This window comes from Anastrepha ludens, chromosome 6 (assembly GCF_028408465.1).
Source record: "Anastrepha ludens isolate Willacy chromosome 6, idAnaLude1.1, whole genome shotgun sequence".
Taxonomy (NCBI): Eukaryota; Metazoa; Arthropoda; class Insecta; order Diptera; family Tephritidae; genus Anastrepha; species Anastrepha ludens.
Window position 1 is genome coordinate 124025499 of NC_071502.1, and position 12389 is coordinate 124037887.

Sequence of the window (12389 nt, forward strand, 5' to 3'; positions counted from 1 at the left end):
CGTGCGTTACTAACGGCCAGCACAAGCCACTTGATTGACGAAGGGGGTTCTAGGCAAAATTGTAAATTGTGACAGTTGACTTTTTTTCTGAGACTCTTAAAGTACTCACTAACATAATTTACAACAGCAAATCAAAATTCATGTACAAAAAAGCGAAAAAAAATAAGAAGGGGAGTTTGCTGTTCAGCTGGCGGCATACATATTTTTTTTAATAACTATAGCTTATCGGATTGGATCTTCTTCTGTCAACCAATGTATGAAGTAAAATATCATTGTTTCTTTTTTTTTTTGTTTTTGATTGAGGTGTTTGAAGTCATGAGGGAGCTGTGTGGCTTTTTATAAAATTCTAATAATTTTCTGACTTTTGACAAAGCAACTTCTCAGATTGTTTGGCTTTGATAACAATGAAAATTAGTAGTCATACTCAAAATACAGTAATAAACACTTAAAGTTTCAATAAATGGAAAATTAATAAACCAAAAGTGTATTGTTCTGTTAACCACTCCAATAACATTGGTCTACAAATAAATATTTTTTTTTACCCAGGCATAGGTCATCCAATTCGTATACAAAACCTCGTCGCTGAGTCCGAAAATCCACATAATTTTGTGTTCGCCACTTGCCAAACTTTACTTAAATATTTCCGGCCAATGCTATTCGGTTGTTCTGTCCATTGGGGGATAAAATTTTTATATTTTTGCAAAAAAAGAAAAACTTTTTTTTTACCTTTGTAAATAGTTTGAAAATGTTTACTTCTAATAAAAAAAATTACCTTTGAAGGGCTCTCCAAATACAAAATTAGTCATTTTTAATGATCTACCTTTTTTACTTCAATACAGAACTGTTATTTGACAGTATCTCAATAAATACATGACAGAAACAAAATGAATTGATTTTCGGACTCCGCGACCGATTTAACATAGGAATTGGCCGATCTAATTTTTTGGGTTTTTTTTTTGGCTGTAAACTAGTGTAACTACTCAATACAAGTGCTGGCATACATAGTACAATGCACTCGAATGCCTATATACACACATATTACAATTGCTGATGCGGCAATGTACGAGTACTAATCTACTATAATTCCATAAGTATTACCCGCTCTGCCACACTCGTGTAACTGTACAAATTTTTCTTTTCCTAACCTGCACTAAATGGTGTTTGTCTTCTTTTTTATTTTTAAAATAAATACAGCTGTTAATGCCGAGAGTGCTTGAGAGACAAAGCTTTTCTGATAATGGAGCAGGCGCAATTCAGCACTGACAAAGCCTATTATACGAGTACGAGATATGCAAGTATATACGTAAAAGCGGTACGCGGCCCTAATAGAGACACTCCACACTAGAATCGCTGGTATTAAAAAACCCCAAAGGAATGTGAGAAATTACTTGCTCATGTTACGACACATTCTTCAGTACTGGGTGAGAAGTCGGTCCAGGCTGCCAAAATGCAAGCGTAAAACGGAGGTTCTAATGGTTTCGTTCTGATAATATGGACGTCGAAGATGAGCTGCGCTCTATTGGGTTAGTCTTTGAAAATGTCGACAAACTCAAGATGCGTATTTTTTCCATGACCTAGAAACTGAAGAAAAGTTAGAAAACCATTTGAAGCATTTGCATGAAGTTTCAAGAAGAAACTGTATATATTGGAGAAACACGATTTTACGCAAAGAACCTTTTGAGCCAAATTGACACTGATCTTGGAAGCAAATGTTAATTGGACACAACAGCCGCAAAAGGTCGTCACCAACGAATGCTTATATCTTTCGGGAAGAGATTGGAAAGCAACAATCCGGATTGAGCTGCTTCTATCCGACCGTACTTTCAAATCGGACTGTCAACAACTGACCATTCAGACAATACCGAACCGCACATATATATTTAGTGAATCGCCAAAAACTCAGAGAGCTCAGAGAGTCTAGACATACCACCAAATGATTAGCACCATTTCAAGCATTTGCCAAATTTGCCTGTTGGCACATGATTGGCCTCGAGGGAGGCTTGTGAAAATTACCTGATAAAACCGTTTATCTATTGGGCCGAGGAATAATAAAATTGTCTTCGAAATGGACAAAGAGACAACAAAGACGCATATTTGAGCTACATCGGAGAATCCAAAAAATTTCGGAACTTTTTACGCCATGACTGTATTAAAAATTAAATGGTGACGAGTCTTGCACAGGCGAACATTGTTTCCCTTTACATACTTAGCCAACTGAATGACGAAGCATTTAAACTGATACCGAATATACGCGATGCTTTGATAGATGTATAGCATTACCCAAGCTCCCAGGCATACAATGCCTTTTTAAAACTTTTTCTCGGAATGCAATTTATTTTATATACACCTGTCAAATATTCAATTTAAAGAAGCTTTACATTTGCTTGCACAAGAAAATTTTATTGACGCTCTAAGTTGGCACTGCCAGCTAAGCCTAGTCGGTCCAACGCAAAACGTAGCCATTATAAGCTTTTGTCGCAAATGAATCGGCATCCACAATTTCACTGTTAAAAGAAAATAGTTTAGTAAAGCAATCGATTTAGAGTTCATGACTTGCTTACCCATTTATTCGGCCTGAATACAATGAACTGAGGACGACCTCTGGCGTACCGCTTAAATCGTCAAATAAGCCGTTAAGATTCAATACCTCATCTTGATCGCCAATATTCAGGATCATAAGATAAGTATTACCTGTGTCAGCGCTCCTAAAGTATAAAACCAAGTTTACTCAGAGAAATCAAATCTTCCACTGCCGCCAATTCTCACCTCTTATACAACAAAACATTGTTCACGACAACTGATTCATAATCACCACTGTTGAAAGCTGGCTCAGATTTCCTTAATGCTGTTAGTTGTTTGAAGATTTTTAAATGGCTATTTTCAGCTGCCAACTGTGCGTCAATATTGTTGTTCTCATATGGCTGACCTACTGGCAACCAAGTATGATCAGCTGTGCTGAAACCGGCATTTTTCGAATTATCCCAAAGGAAGGGCGTGCGCTCAGGATCACGTGAATATTTAAGGTAAGTGCTGGGATCTGCGTTGCATGCTTGTGGATCAACACTGTCCTCCCAAGACACATAACCATCCTCCAAACCATACTCTTCTCCCTTAAATTTAAATCTTCATCAAGTCGAATCCCACAAAAATAATTACAAATTCAGGTACTTACGTTGTAAGTGACTGCAATGCCTGGTAGAGTTTGTAAAAAGATGTTCATCAAGTCAGCGCGTTGTGCTCCAAATCGAGAAGCTAATCTGGGATTGTCGTGGTTTCCCAGCACCCAATTGGCATAGACACCTTTTGGCATATTATCTAGCCAGTGGCGTACATAGTAATCGTACTTCTCGGCACTACTTTGATTATTCAATTCTGCCATCATTTCGAAGTTGAATGGGATATTAGAGCCATTGTGCACACCATCTCCATACATGCGCATCAGATTTTCAAAACTAGTGTAGGCCTCTGTGAGCAGCACTTTAGTGTCGGTATCGTAATCGCGTTTCCATTGGTCCACAACATCACGCCATTGGTAGACTATATCGAATATCTCTGGTAGAGAATTGGTGTAGATGTGATTCAAATGACACCAATCATTCGGATCGGGGCAAGAGCTGGTATCTGTAATCACTGGTTCGTCCGGATAAGTGCCAGTTGCAAGATCAATATCGGCTTCAAAGAGGAAGGGCACAGCATCAATGCGAAAACCATCAACGCCATGCTCCAACCAAAACCTTAGTATATTTTTCATTTCCTCCACAACATTTGGATTGCGATAGTTTAGGTCTGGCTGTTTGACGCCAAACTGATGCAAGTAATACTGTTGACGTTGATCATTCCACTCCCAAGCGGAGTAGCGGAATTGGGAAACCCAATTGCTCGGAGGCTGACGTGCACCAGTTGTGGCATTAATAACTCCATCATGCCAAATGTAGAAATCGCGATAGTAGGAATCATTGGCGATGGAACGTTTGAACCATTCGTGCTCGTCGCTGGTGTGATTGGGCACAAAGTCTAGTATAAGATGCAAACCGATACTGTGCGCCTTTTCGACTAATGCTAGCAAATCATCGAAAGTGCCGTATTCTGGCTGAACTTTGGTATAATCCGAAATGTCATAGCCAAAATCAGCCATTGGGGATTGGAAGATAGGCGACAGCCACACACCTTGCATACCGATATCCTTGACGTAGTCCAATTTTTCTTTTATACCTGTTTGGAGATTAGAAGGATTTCAAGAACGATATTGCACTGAGCGGCTAAAATGCTTACGAAGGATACACACTCACCATTTAAGTCGCCAATGCCATCGTCATTGCTGTCCTTAAAGGAACGTGGATAGATTTGGTAGAAATTACCATTTTCCCACCAGTCCAACTCACTGCAGCCAAGATGGCAAACAGCGAATACTATTAGGAATATGCCGATAAGTTTTCCCATGTTGTCGTTAGCAGGAAGTACTGCGTTACTGACAACAATTCTTATTCGAAGGCATTTTATAGAGAGTTGTACGCTCCGCCAAGCTGTGTTTCTATGAATGAATAATGGAATTGCACAACAGACAATACTGTTGCTTTTTGTATTATTTTGCTGTTCTGAAGCCAATTTGTTTATAAGTTTTGCAAACTAATAACACTATTTTTCGTTTCCCTTTGTTTGGAATAGCTGCTCATTTTTTAATATTCCACAACAGCTGCATAAATTAACATTCGTTCTCGGCTTTCTGTAACATCTAATTGACACAGGCAACGAATATGTTTTATTTTCGTAAATGAATTGTACTTAAGTGTTTCATAATGGCTAGTCAACCCATGCAAAATAGACAACTTTTGTTTAGTTTACACACAGATGGTGGATAACTAATCAAATGGGATAATTAATTAGTATGGAATTCGAGGATATGGTAGTTTAAATATTTGCCCATAAAGTATATTTTTCTTAATATAATTAACAGAAACGCAAGAATAAAATTTTAAAAGAACATTTTTAATACCTTTTTCAATTCCAGAAAATTTTCTTTCTCAATTGCTACAAATATTATTATTCTACATTTCATTATAGTCTTAAAATATTTTTTAATTAATCAGATATTTACAATTCCAAAAATGCTTTTGCATTAGAACCAAGGCTGATTTGTTTTTGTTTTTTCTTTCGTTGTGTGCATTCGGATGCCAACACAAAATGATAAAACGAAATACCGTTCGATCCACACTATCGTCTTTCCAACTTTCCAAGATCAAATTCGAATTTAGCACGTCAGGAAACTTTTGAAAATTGTAATGAGTTATTGGTTCAGATAGTTACTCAATTTAGAGTAGTTTTTCAATCGGTCACTGCGGACTGAGAAGTTGACTTTGAAAACGCAGGGTCGGTTTTAAAGCCCATGCAAGTTTGTTCTTTCGGAGCTTTTGTTTCTAATATGAAGCTGAAGCTATTTCCGAATACCCTTATAGATTTATTAAGAAGATTTAGGGCTTGATGAGTGGTGTGAGGAGCAGAGTGCACAATTGATCCTAAATTCGCTACTTATCCTCAAATACAAATCTAGCATACATAGTTTGAATGACGGGTGCCCTATCACTTTTTCCTGCTGTTGATAAGTAATTATTTTATTTTGAACACTCACTTTCTCAGGCCAAATTCAAATTAACCGAAAAAATGTCGCTGAGCAAATACTTGAAACTTCCATATCAAAAAAACGCACTGAAAACATCTCCGCAACTTGAAAATAAGTACGTAAACAGCATTTCCTTTGCAAAACTAAATGTTTTTACAAAACAAACAGCAACCTGAATACAATAACAAAATATTGAAAGAAGTTTTCATTCTACTTAAACTCAATCTCATGTGAACTAAATGATCAGCACTTTCATACCGAGTGACTTTATCCGCATTTCAAAGATATTTCACATAATATTTACAAAGCAATTGTTTGATAAAAATCGCAAAACCAACACTTGACAATTATCAATAAATATTTTTATTTGCTTAAAAAAAAAATCACTACACAATTTTTTTATATAAAAAGCAGCTGAGTGAAAAAAATTAATTAGTTTCAATTGTCTAGTAGAACCCCACGGTTGTTTATAGAAATTATACTTAGAGTCAACGTTAAGAAAGTGAGCATAGAAATGCGTACGGTAAACACATTTTTGTTGGCGGTGCTTTCCCTTCTCGCCTTATTTACCGCCACCATACAAAGCAAGGAGTGGTGGGAGAACGGCAATTACTATCAAATTTATCCACGTTCATTTCGGGATAGCGACGGCGATGGCATTGGGGATTTGAATGGTAAGTTTCTGCTTTCTAAGAAACAAAATTCAGAATCAGTTCAAGAATTTTCACAACGATTGCACAACAACAGAATTAGAATAACCAAACGTCTAAACTTTTTCATTTATTTTTAACTCCTAGGCGTTACCGAGAAACTGCAGTACTTAAAGGATATCGGCTTTACGGCTGCTTGGCTTTCGCCCATCTTCAAGTCACCTATGGCCGATTTCGGTTATGATATCGCCGACTTCTACCAGATTCATCCAGAGTACGGCACCATGGAAGATTTCGAAAATATGATCAAGAAAGCCAAAGAGGTCGGTATCAAGATTATATTGGACTTTGTGCCGAATCACTCCAGCGATGAAAATGAATGGTTCACTAAGTCGGTCGATGGTGATCCAGCTTATGCCGATTTCTATGTCTGGCACAATGGCAAAATTAATGAAACCACCGGCGAGCGTGAACCACCCAGTAATTGGGTGAGCGCGTTCCGTTACACTGCCTGGGAGTGGAATGAAGTACGTCAGCAGTACTATCTGCATCAATTCGCTATCAAACAGCCAGATCTCAACTACCGCAATCCTGCCGTCGTGGCCGAGATGAAAAATGTTATGCGTTTCTGGCTAGGCAAAGGCATTTCAGGTTTCCGCGTTGATGCTATACCCTATCTTTTTGAAAAAGAGCTGGATCGCTATAACAACTACCCTGATGAGCCCGTAATCGATGATGTCAGCAGCTGTCCTGATCCAGACGATGGTTGCCACTTGCAGCACATATACACACAGGACCAGCCCGAAACTTTCGATATGGTTTACCAGTGGCGTACATTGGCCGAGGAATTCAAGAAAGAGCATGGCGGCGATACACGCATACTGCTCACCGAAGCCTACACCAGTTTCGATAACATTTTGCGTTTCTATGGCAATGGCGTGCTGAACGGCTCACATATTCCATTTAATTTCGATTTCTTAACAAATGTTGTGAACAACACGAAAGCGCCAGTGGTGGTGGAGCATATCGAGAAGTGGCTGAACTCCATGCCGGAGGGTGTGTATGCCAATTGGGTGTTGGGCAACCACGACAACAAGCGGATGGCTTCGCGTTTCGGTGTGCAGCGTGCAGATCTTTTCAACATACTATTGCAAACTTTGCCCGGCAATGCGGTGACTTACAATGTAATTGAGAGTAAACCTTTTACATGGAACATTTTCAACTGATTGTTCACTGTTCCTTGCACTTTTTTATGAGCTGCTTATTTACCTGAAATTGTTTTCAGGGAGAGGAGCTTGCTATGACCGATGTGTACATTAGCTGGGAAGACTCTGTTGACCCCCAGGCCTGTAATGCGAATCCAACTACGTACTACGCTGTCTCTCGTGATCCAGCGCGCACACCTTATCAATGGGATGCATCACCAAATGCCGGTAAGTGGTAGCAATTATAGAAACTTTTCATAAACCTTATCTGATAGCTAGGGTTGAGTGTTTCAATCGCGTACTCTTCACACTATCAGTAAATAAATATTTTTCGCATTTACGCGGTCTTTTATCAGTTATTTTCATATAGATATTATTTATTATAACACTTAACATCACATTATGACAGGTTTCACCTCGGGTGACCACACATGGCTTCCTGTGTCCGCTGACTATAAACAAAACAACGCACTGGCACAGCTACGTGCACCACAATCGCATTTACAAGTATTCAAGAAGTTGATACGCCTGCGCAAGGAGCCATCATTCCAAGATGGTGAACTCAAAATCAAAGCGATCGACGACGATCTCATCGTTTACTCACGGTAGGTGTGCTTTAGTCCCTTATTTTCGATTTCATTAAATATCGCCCACTTGCCTATTATTCCACTCAATCTTTGCAGTCAACTACCTGGCAGCGACCTTTATGTGATCGTGCTAAACTTGGGCGCTACTGATAAGTCGCTAAACGTAAACGATCACTACTCATTGGGTAGCCAAGCAGAGGTGATCACAACTTCCATACAATCGCAATACAACGATGGGTGCGTACAGAAATATGAAATAATGATATTCTAAACAAATTCTAAACAAGCTTACTTCTTTTAGCGACATCATCGATCCTACCACATTCAAGGCAGAGGCTTATGTAGGCACTGTCCTAGTCGCGGTTTCGTGAATTTAACGAATAGAATAAGTACAGAGTATTATTTTCTTAACGTAAGATAAGCAACAGCAATCACTCATTACAAGCGGACAAATTAAAAACTAGCTTAAGATGCATACACATACGTAACTACACATATAAATATATTAAAATGTATTTAAAAAAATATTTAATAAACAACAAATGTAATCCAATGTCGTACATAAAGGGTTTTCCAATAAGAGGTGTTATTTTGATATTCAATGAAAAATGCTAATTTTTAATATAAATGATCGGATGCTTATTTCATTATAAAGAGGAAGGTATGCCGTTAATAGTGGAAACTAACATCAGGCAAATGACCACCACGACCACGCTTACAGGGCAATAGCCTTTTCATGAAATTTTCCATAACCCAACTGCAAAGTGTCTGCCCTATGTCCTCGATAGTCTCACCAATTCCATCTTTGAGGTCTTGAATCGACCCTGGGTTGTTGGCGTAGACCTTCTCTTTCACGTGGCCCCAAAGAAAAAAGTCACAAGGTGTTAAATCACAAGATCTCGGTGGCCAATTGTTATCACCGCTTCGAGAGATAACACGGTCCGGAAACTTTTCCCATAAAGATCGTTACTTGTGAAGCACGTAGCGCCGTCTTGTTGAAAATAAACGTTGCTTAGATCAATACCATTCAATTTCGGCCATAAAAAATCGTTAATCATCTCTCGATAGGGCAATCCATTTATTCATAACACCTGTTATTGGAAAACCCTTTAATATTTTTTATTTTTAATTTTTATTACAAAAAAAAAAGTAATAAAAGTTTCTCTAACTGCGCTCTCTTAGCCGAATATAAATGCCATTTTCCGATTTCAGGGTTAGCACAGCCGACAAAATTGGATCATATTTGCTCGGATTGGGCAATCGCTTCCTTTGCTGCTCCGCTGGCAAGCCAATGAAATGTCTCGAGTAACCATTAGCGGAGGTCAGTTCGTCCAGTGGCGGTAGTATATTGAAAGCGCGCACAATCTTCGATACTACAGTTTTGATTTCGAGTAGTGCAAACTTTTGTCCTTTAAAATTTTTTTTAAGAGTAGTTAGACGAATGTAGAACTTGAGAATGAATTCGATTACTCACCGATGCAATTTCTAGCACCCGCGCTAAAAGGCAAATATTCAAATGGATTTTGAATACGTTCGTTCACATTCCAACGTTCCGGATCTACCCGATATGGATCGGGAAAATACTTGTCATTGTAGCCGAGCGCCATCAAAAAGAGGTTTATGGTTGTATCCTCCGGCACGACGTAGCCATCTGTTGTAAAAGATATGTGTGACGAAAAGATTTATCAGAATATTGGTGTTATTAAAAAGAAAACGGTAATTTCTATAATAATTATGAAAGTGATAAAAATACAGGAATCAAACAAAGCTAATTCTACCAGAAATCAACTAGATTTACGAGGGTTGCTAGTGAAGTTTTGAGACAAATATATATATTCATTATAAATATGCAGCGATCTTGCAATATCAGGTTCAGTGATCGGTGCAATAAATGTTAAGCTCTATCGCAACTTTTTCTGGCTCAACAACTTTTTACGAAATGCGGCTTCAATTGAATTTGGCAAACCAACGAAATACGATGGCTCGAGATGGAGCTTCATCAACGAAATTTAAGCTAAAAAGTCTTAACCTATACATTAACCTATAGTATAACAGATAACATGATTATATTTTAACCTATTCTTGCTCGACCCACTGCCGAAAGCATTAGAAATTCATCGTGCGAAAATATTAGCAATTTAAATCCATTCCTTGACCAAGATGAATTTTTCACATTTAAATGGAGATGTAAAAAAATACACGTGGTTACCGTTAAAACTATTCAACTTTGCGCTGGCGATGCCATATTTGACATATTCACATTGCTGTTACCACATCTCAATACTTAATTAGCAACTCACGTATGTGTTATTATTAGCCCCAATTTTTATCTTACGCACTTATGTCATAATCCTTTTCCGTGCGTCTGGCAACCACTGGTACGCTAGGGTAGAGTCGTAGCGTTTCCTTTACGACCATATCCAAATACTGCATTTCGGCAATTTGTTGAAAGGTCGCTTCTGTGAGGTTGTCACCCATTATTTGTTGCTGCTCAGCGTAGACTTTTTTCTAAGCAACGAAGTAAAATGCGTTGATTTTTTTAATTTTTTTTAAACAATTCTTATTTACCTGTATGTCAGGATGCAAGGATATCAGGTAAACTGTGAATGCTATGCCTGAAGTCGTTGTATCGTGCCCCTATACATACAAATAAAAATTTCAGCTTAGACTCCAACGTCCTCTTCCTCTCCCTCATTCTCTCAACTCACCGTGAACATAAATGTTGACACCTCTTCGTAGATCTCTTGTTGTGTTAACGGTTCTCCGTCGATTGTAGAGGACAACAAATTGTCAAGAAAGGCGAGCTTTTTGTTTGAAAACTCATCCTCCTCTCTTTCCTTTGACTGCCCCTCAGCTAATTTCAGCGCTTCGATTCTCTTGATAATAACCTAGAAGTAACCGGAAGCCACAATTTCCACTATTTCTAAAAAGATCAAAACTTAAGCCAGAAACTTGTTTCACCTCATTTGTAAAGTTATGCAAAATTTTCAGTGTCTTGCAGTACTTTGGATAGTCCGGCATAAATCTATATAAGGCATGCGATCGTTTGATTGGATGATAGGCGCGCATATTGGTATTATAACACATGCTGAAAGAAAGAATTTCAAACGGAAAAATACTAATTTGAGAAAATTTAATTCTAAGAATCACATTTACTCACTCTTTAAAAGCCTGCACCACTTCATTATCATGGTTGTCCATTGCATTTATGTGCACACCCATGGCTGTGTCTGCAGAAACACAAGCATAGAAATTTCAAATAGTTCACATCCAAAATTATTTAACCCAATCGCATTCCAACGCACCACAAATCACATCCATCGTCAGGTAGTGCGTCATTTCTTGAAAATCGAAAATGGCATCGCCTCTCGAGGTGTTGCGTAGCTTTTCAATAAATTTATTTGAATTCTTATTCATAACTGCATGAAAGCTTTGCAGAATCTTAAAATGGAAGGAGGGTGTAATAATTTTGCGATGTGCCTGCCATTTGTGTCCGGTGGCTGTGAGCAAGCCAGTACCCAACCAAGGATGCAACATATCATAAATATCAGATTTGTCGATCAGAGTTTTGCTTGTTAAAATAAACTGTTGACGATTTTTTATTAACAACTTGATTAAAAAATTATTTTTAGTAAATATTTTTTACTTACCTCCAAATCTTTTTCATTTGTAACAACAATGTTCCGATACAGACCAATAAGCACTCGAAAGTTCTGGTGACCAGCTTCCTGCCACCATTGAAAGAGTTGATTTAATACCGCTTTGAAGAAAATAAAGGAAAGAAAACTAAATTAAATGAGGAAGAAGTCATCAGAATATTTTTACAAAATAAGAGAGAATGCAATAAAAACACAACAACATGAGACGGGAAACTCTTATCAATCAGTATCGAATACTCCAAAGATTTAAGTTTCGGAGTCATACATGCAAACATACATACACGAATGGAAGAATAAACTAAATCATAGTACAACGTTCGCGTTTCACGCGAAATGCCTTTAAAATCCATATAACTTGCAGTGCCGTGAAATAGGCGTGAAATTTTGAATGTATCTCACGACAAAGTAGTAATCAGTTCACGCCATTTAAATACCGTGCAACATGATGCCAGCAACACTTTACAACACCTATTTAAAATGCTTATGTCAAACAATTCAAACAAGGATTTTCTAATAGCGGTCGCCCCTCGGCTGGCGTGTATGTCTGCCATGAAAAAGCTGCGCTTAAAAAATGATCTGCGGTTCGTAGCCGGTTTGAAAATGTAGGTTTCTCTATTTGTGGGGCAACATCAAGACGCATGCCACAAATAGGAGGAAGAGCACGGCCAATC

The 12389-nt window shown here is 38.2% G+C and overlaps 3 protein-coding genes across 3 annotated transcripts in view; 1 reads left to right on the forward strand and 2 right to left on the reverse strand.

The window, feature by feature from the left end:
- Positions 1-2304: 2304 nt before the first annotated feature.
- LOC128866532 (maltase A1-like) lies at positions 2305-4481 on the reverse strand. Its single transcript, XM_054107343.1, has 5 exons — positions 4290-4481; positions 3173-4212; positions 2767-3110; positions 2562-2705; positions 2305-2504 (listed from the first exon to the last, which is right to left on the reverse strand). The coding sequence occupies exons 1-5, from the start codon at positions 4438-4440 to the stop codon at positions 2435-2437; spliced, it is 1749 nt and encodes a 582-aa protein (XP_053963318.1). The 5' UTR covers positions 4441-4481; the 3' UTR covers positions 2305-2434.
- Positions 4482-6043: 1562 nt separating this feature from the next.
- Positions 6044-8612, forward strand: LOC128868338 (maltase A1). The gene is made up of 6 exons (XM_054110323.1): positions 6044-6291; positions 6415-7451; positions 7553-7700; positions 7882-8077; positions 8156-8296; positions 8361-8612. The coding sequence occupies exons 1-6, from the start codon at positions 6132-6134 to the stop codon at positions 8428-8430; spliced, it is 1752 nt and encodes a 583-aa protein (XP_053966298.1). The 5' UTR covers positions 6044-6131; the 3' UTR covers positions 8431-8612.
- A 2-nt stretch (positions 8613-8614) lies between these two features.
- The window catches only part of LOC128867288 (uncharacterized), a 64302-nt gene continuing 60527 nt past the window's right edge, over positions 8615-12389 (reverse strand). Inside the window, exons 16-24 of the mRNA XM_054108397.1 lie at positions 11710-11819; positions 11365-11644; positions 11220-11289; positions 11021-11147; positions 10768-10947; positions 10628-10696; positions 10399-10567; positions 9534-9710; positions 8615-9468 (exon numbers count right to left, since the gene is read on the reverse strand). Coding sequence (XP_053964372.1) covers positions 9224-9468; positions 9534-9710; positions 10399-10567; positions 10628-10696; positions 10768-10947; positions 11021-11147; positions 11220-11289; positions 11365-11644; positions 11710-11819 — 1427 coding nt within the window. The 3' untranslated portion in view covers positions 8615-9223. The remainder of the gene's footprint in view (positions 9469-9533; positions 9711-10398; positions 10568-10627; positions 10697-10767; positions 10948-11020; positions 11148-11219; positions 11290-11364; positions 11645-11709; positions 11820-12389) is intronic.

Bases quoted from the DNA above. Each gene is read 5' to 3' on its own strand.
- LOC128866532 (XM_054107343.1), bottom strand. From the start codon at position 4,440: ATGGGAAAACTTATCGGCATATTCCTAATAGTATTCGCTGTTTGCCAT. The intron at 4,213-4,289 runs GTGAGTGTGTAT...ATCTCCAAACAG, and splicing joins TGGCATTGGCGACTTAAATG to GTATAAAAGAAAAATTGGAC. The intron at 2,505-2,561 runs GTAAGCAAGTCA...TTCTTTTAACAG, and splicing joins TATTCAGGCCGAATAAATGG to TGAAATTGTGGATGCCGATT.
- LOC128868338 (XM_054110323.1), top strand. From the start codon at position 6,132: ATGCGTACGGTAAACACATTTTTGTTGGCGGTGCTTTCCCTTCTCGCC. The intron at 8,078-8,155 runs GTAGGTGTGCTT...CAATCTTTGCAG, and splicing joins GATCTCATCGTTTACTCACG to TCAACTACCTGGCAGCGACC. The intron at 8,297-8,360 runs GTGCGTACAGAA...TACTTCTTTTAG, and splicing joins CAATCGCAATACAACGATGG to CGACATCATCGATCCTACCA.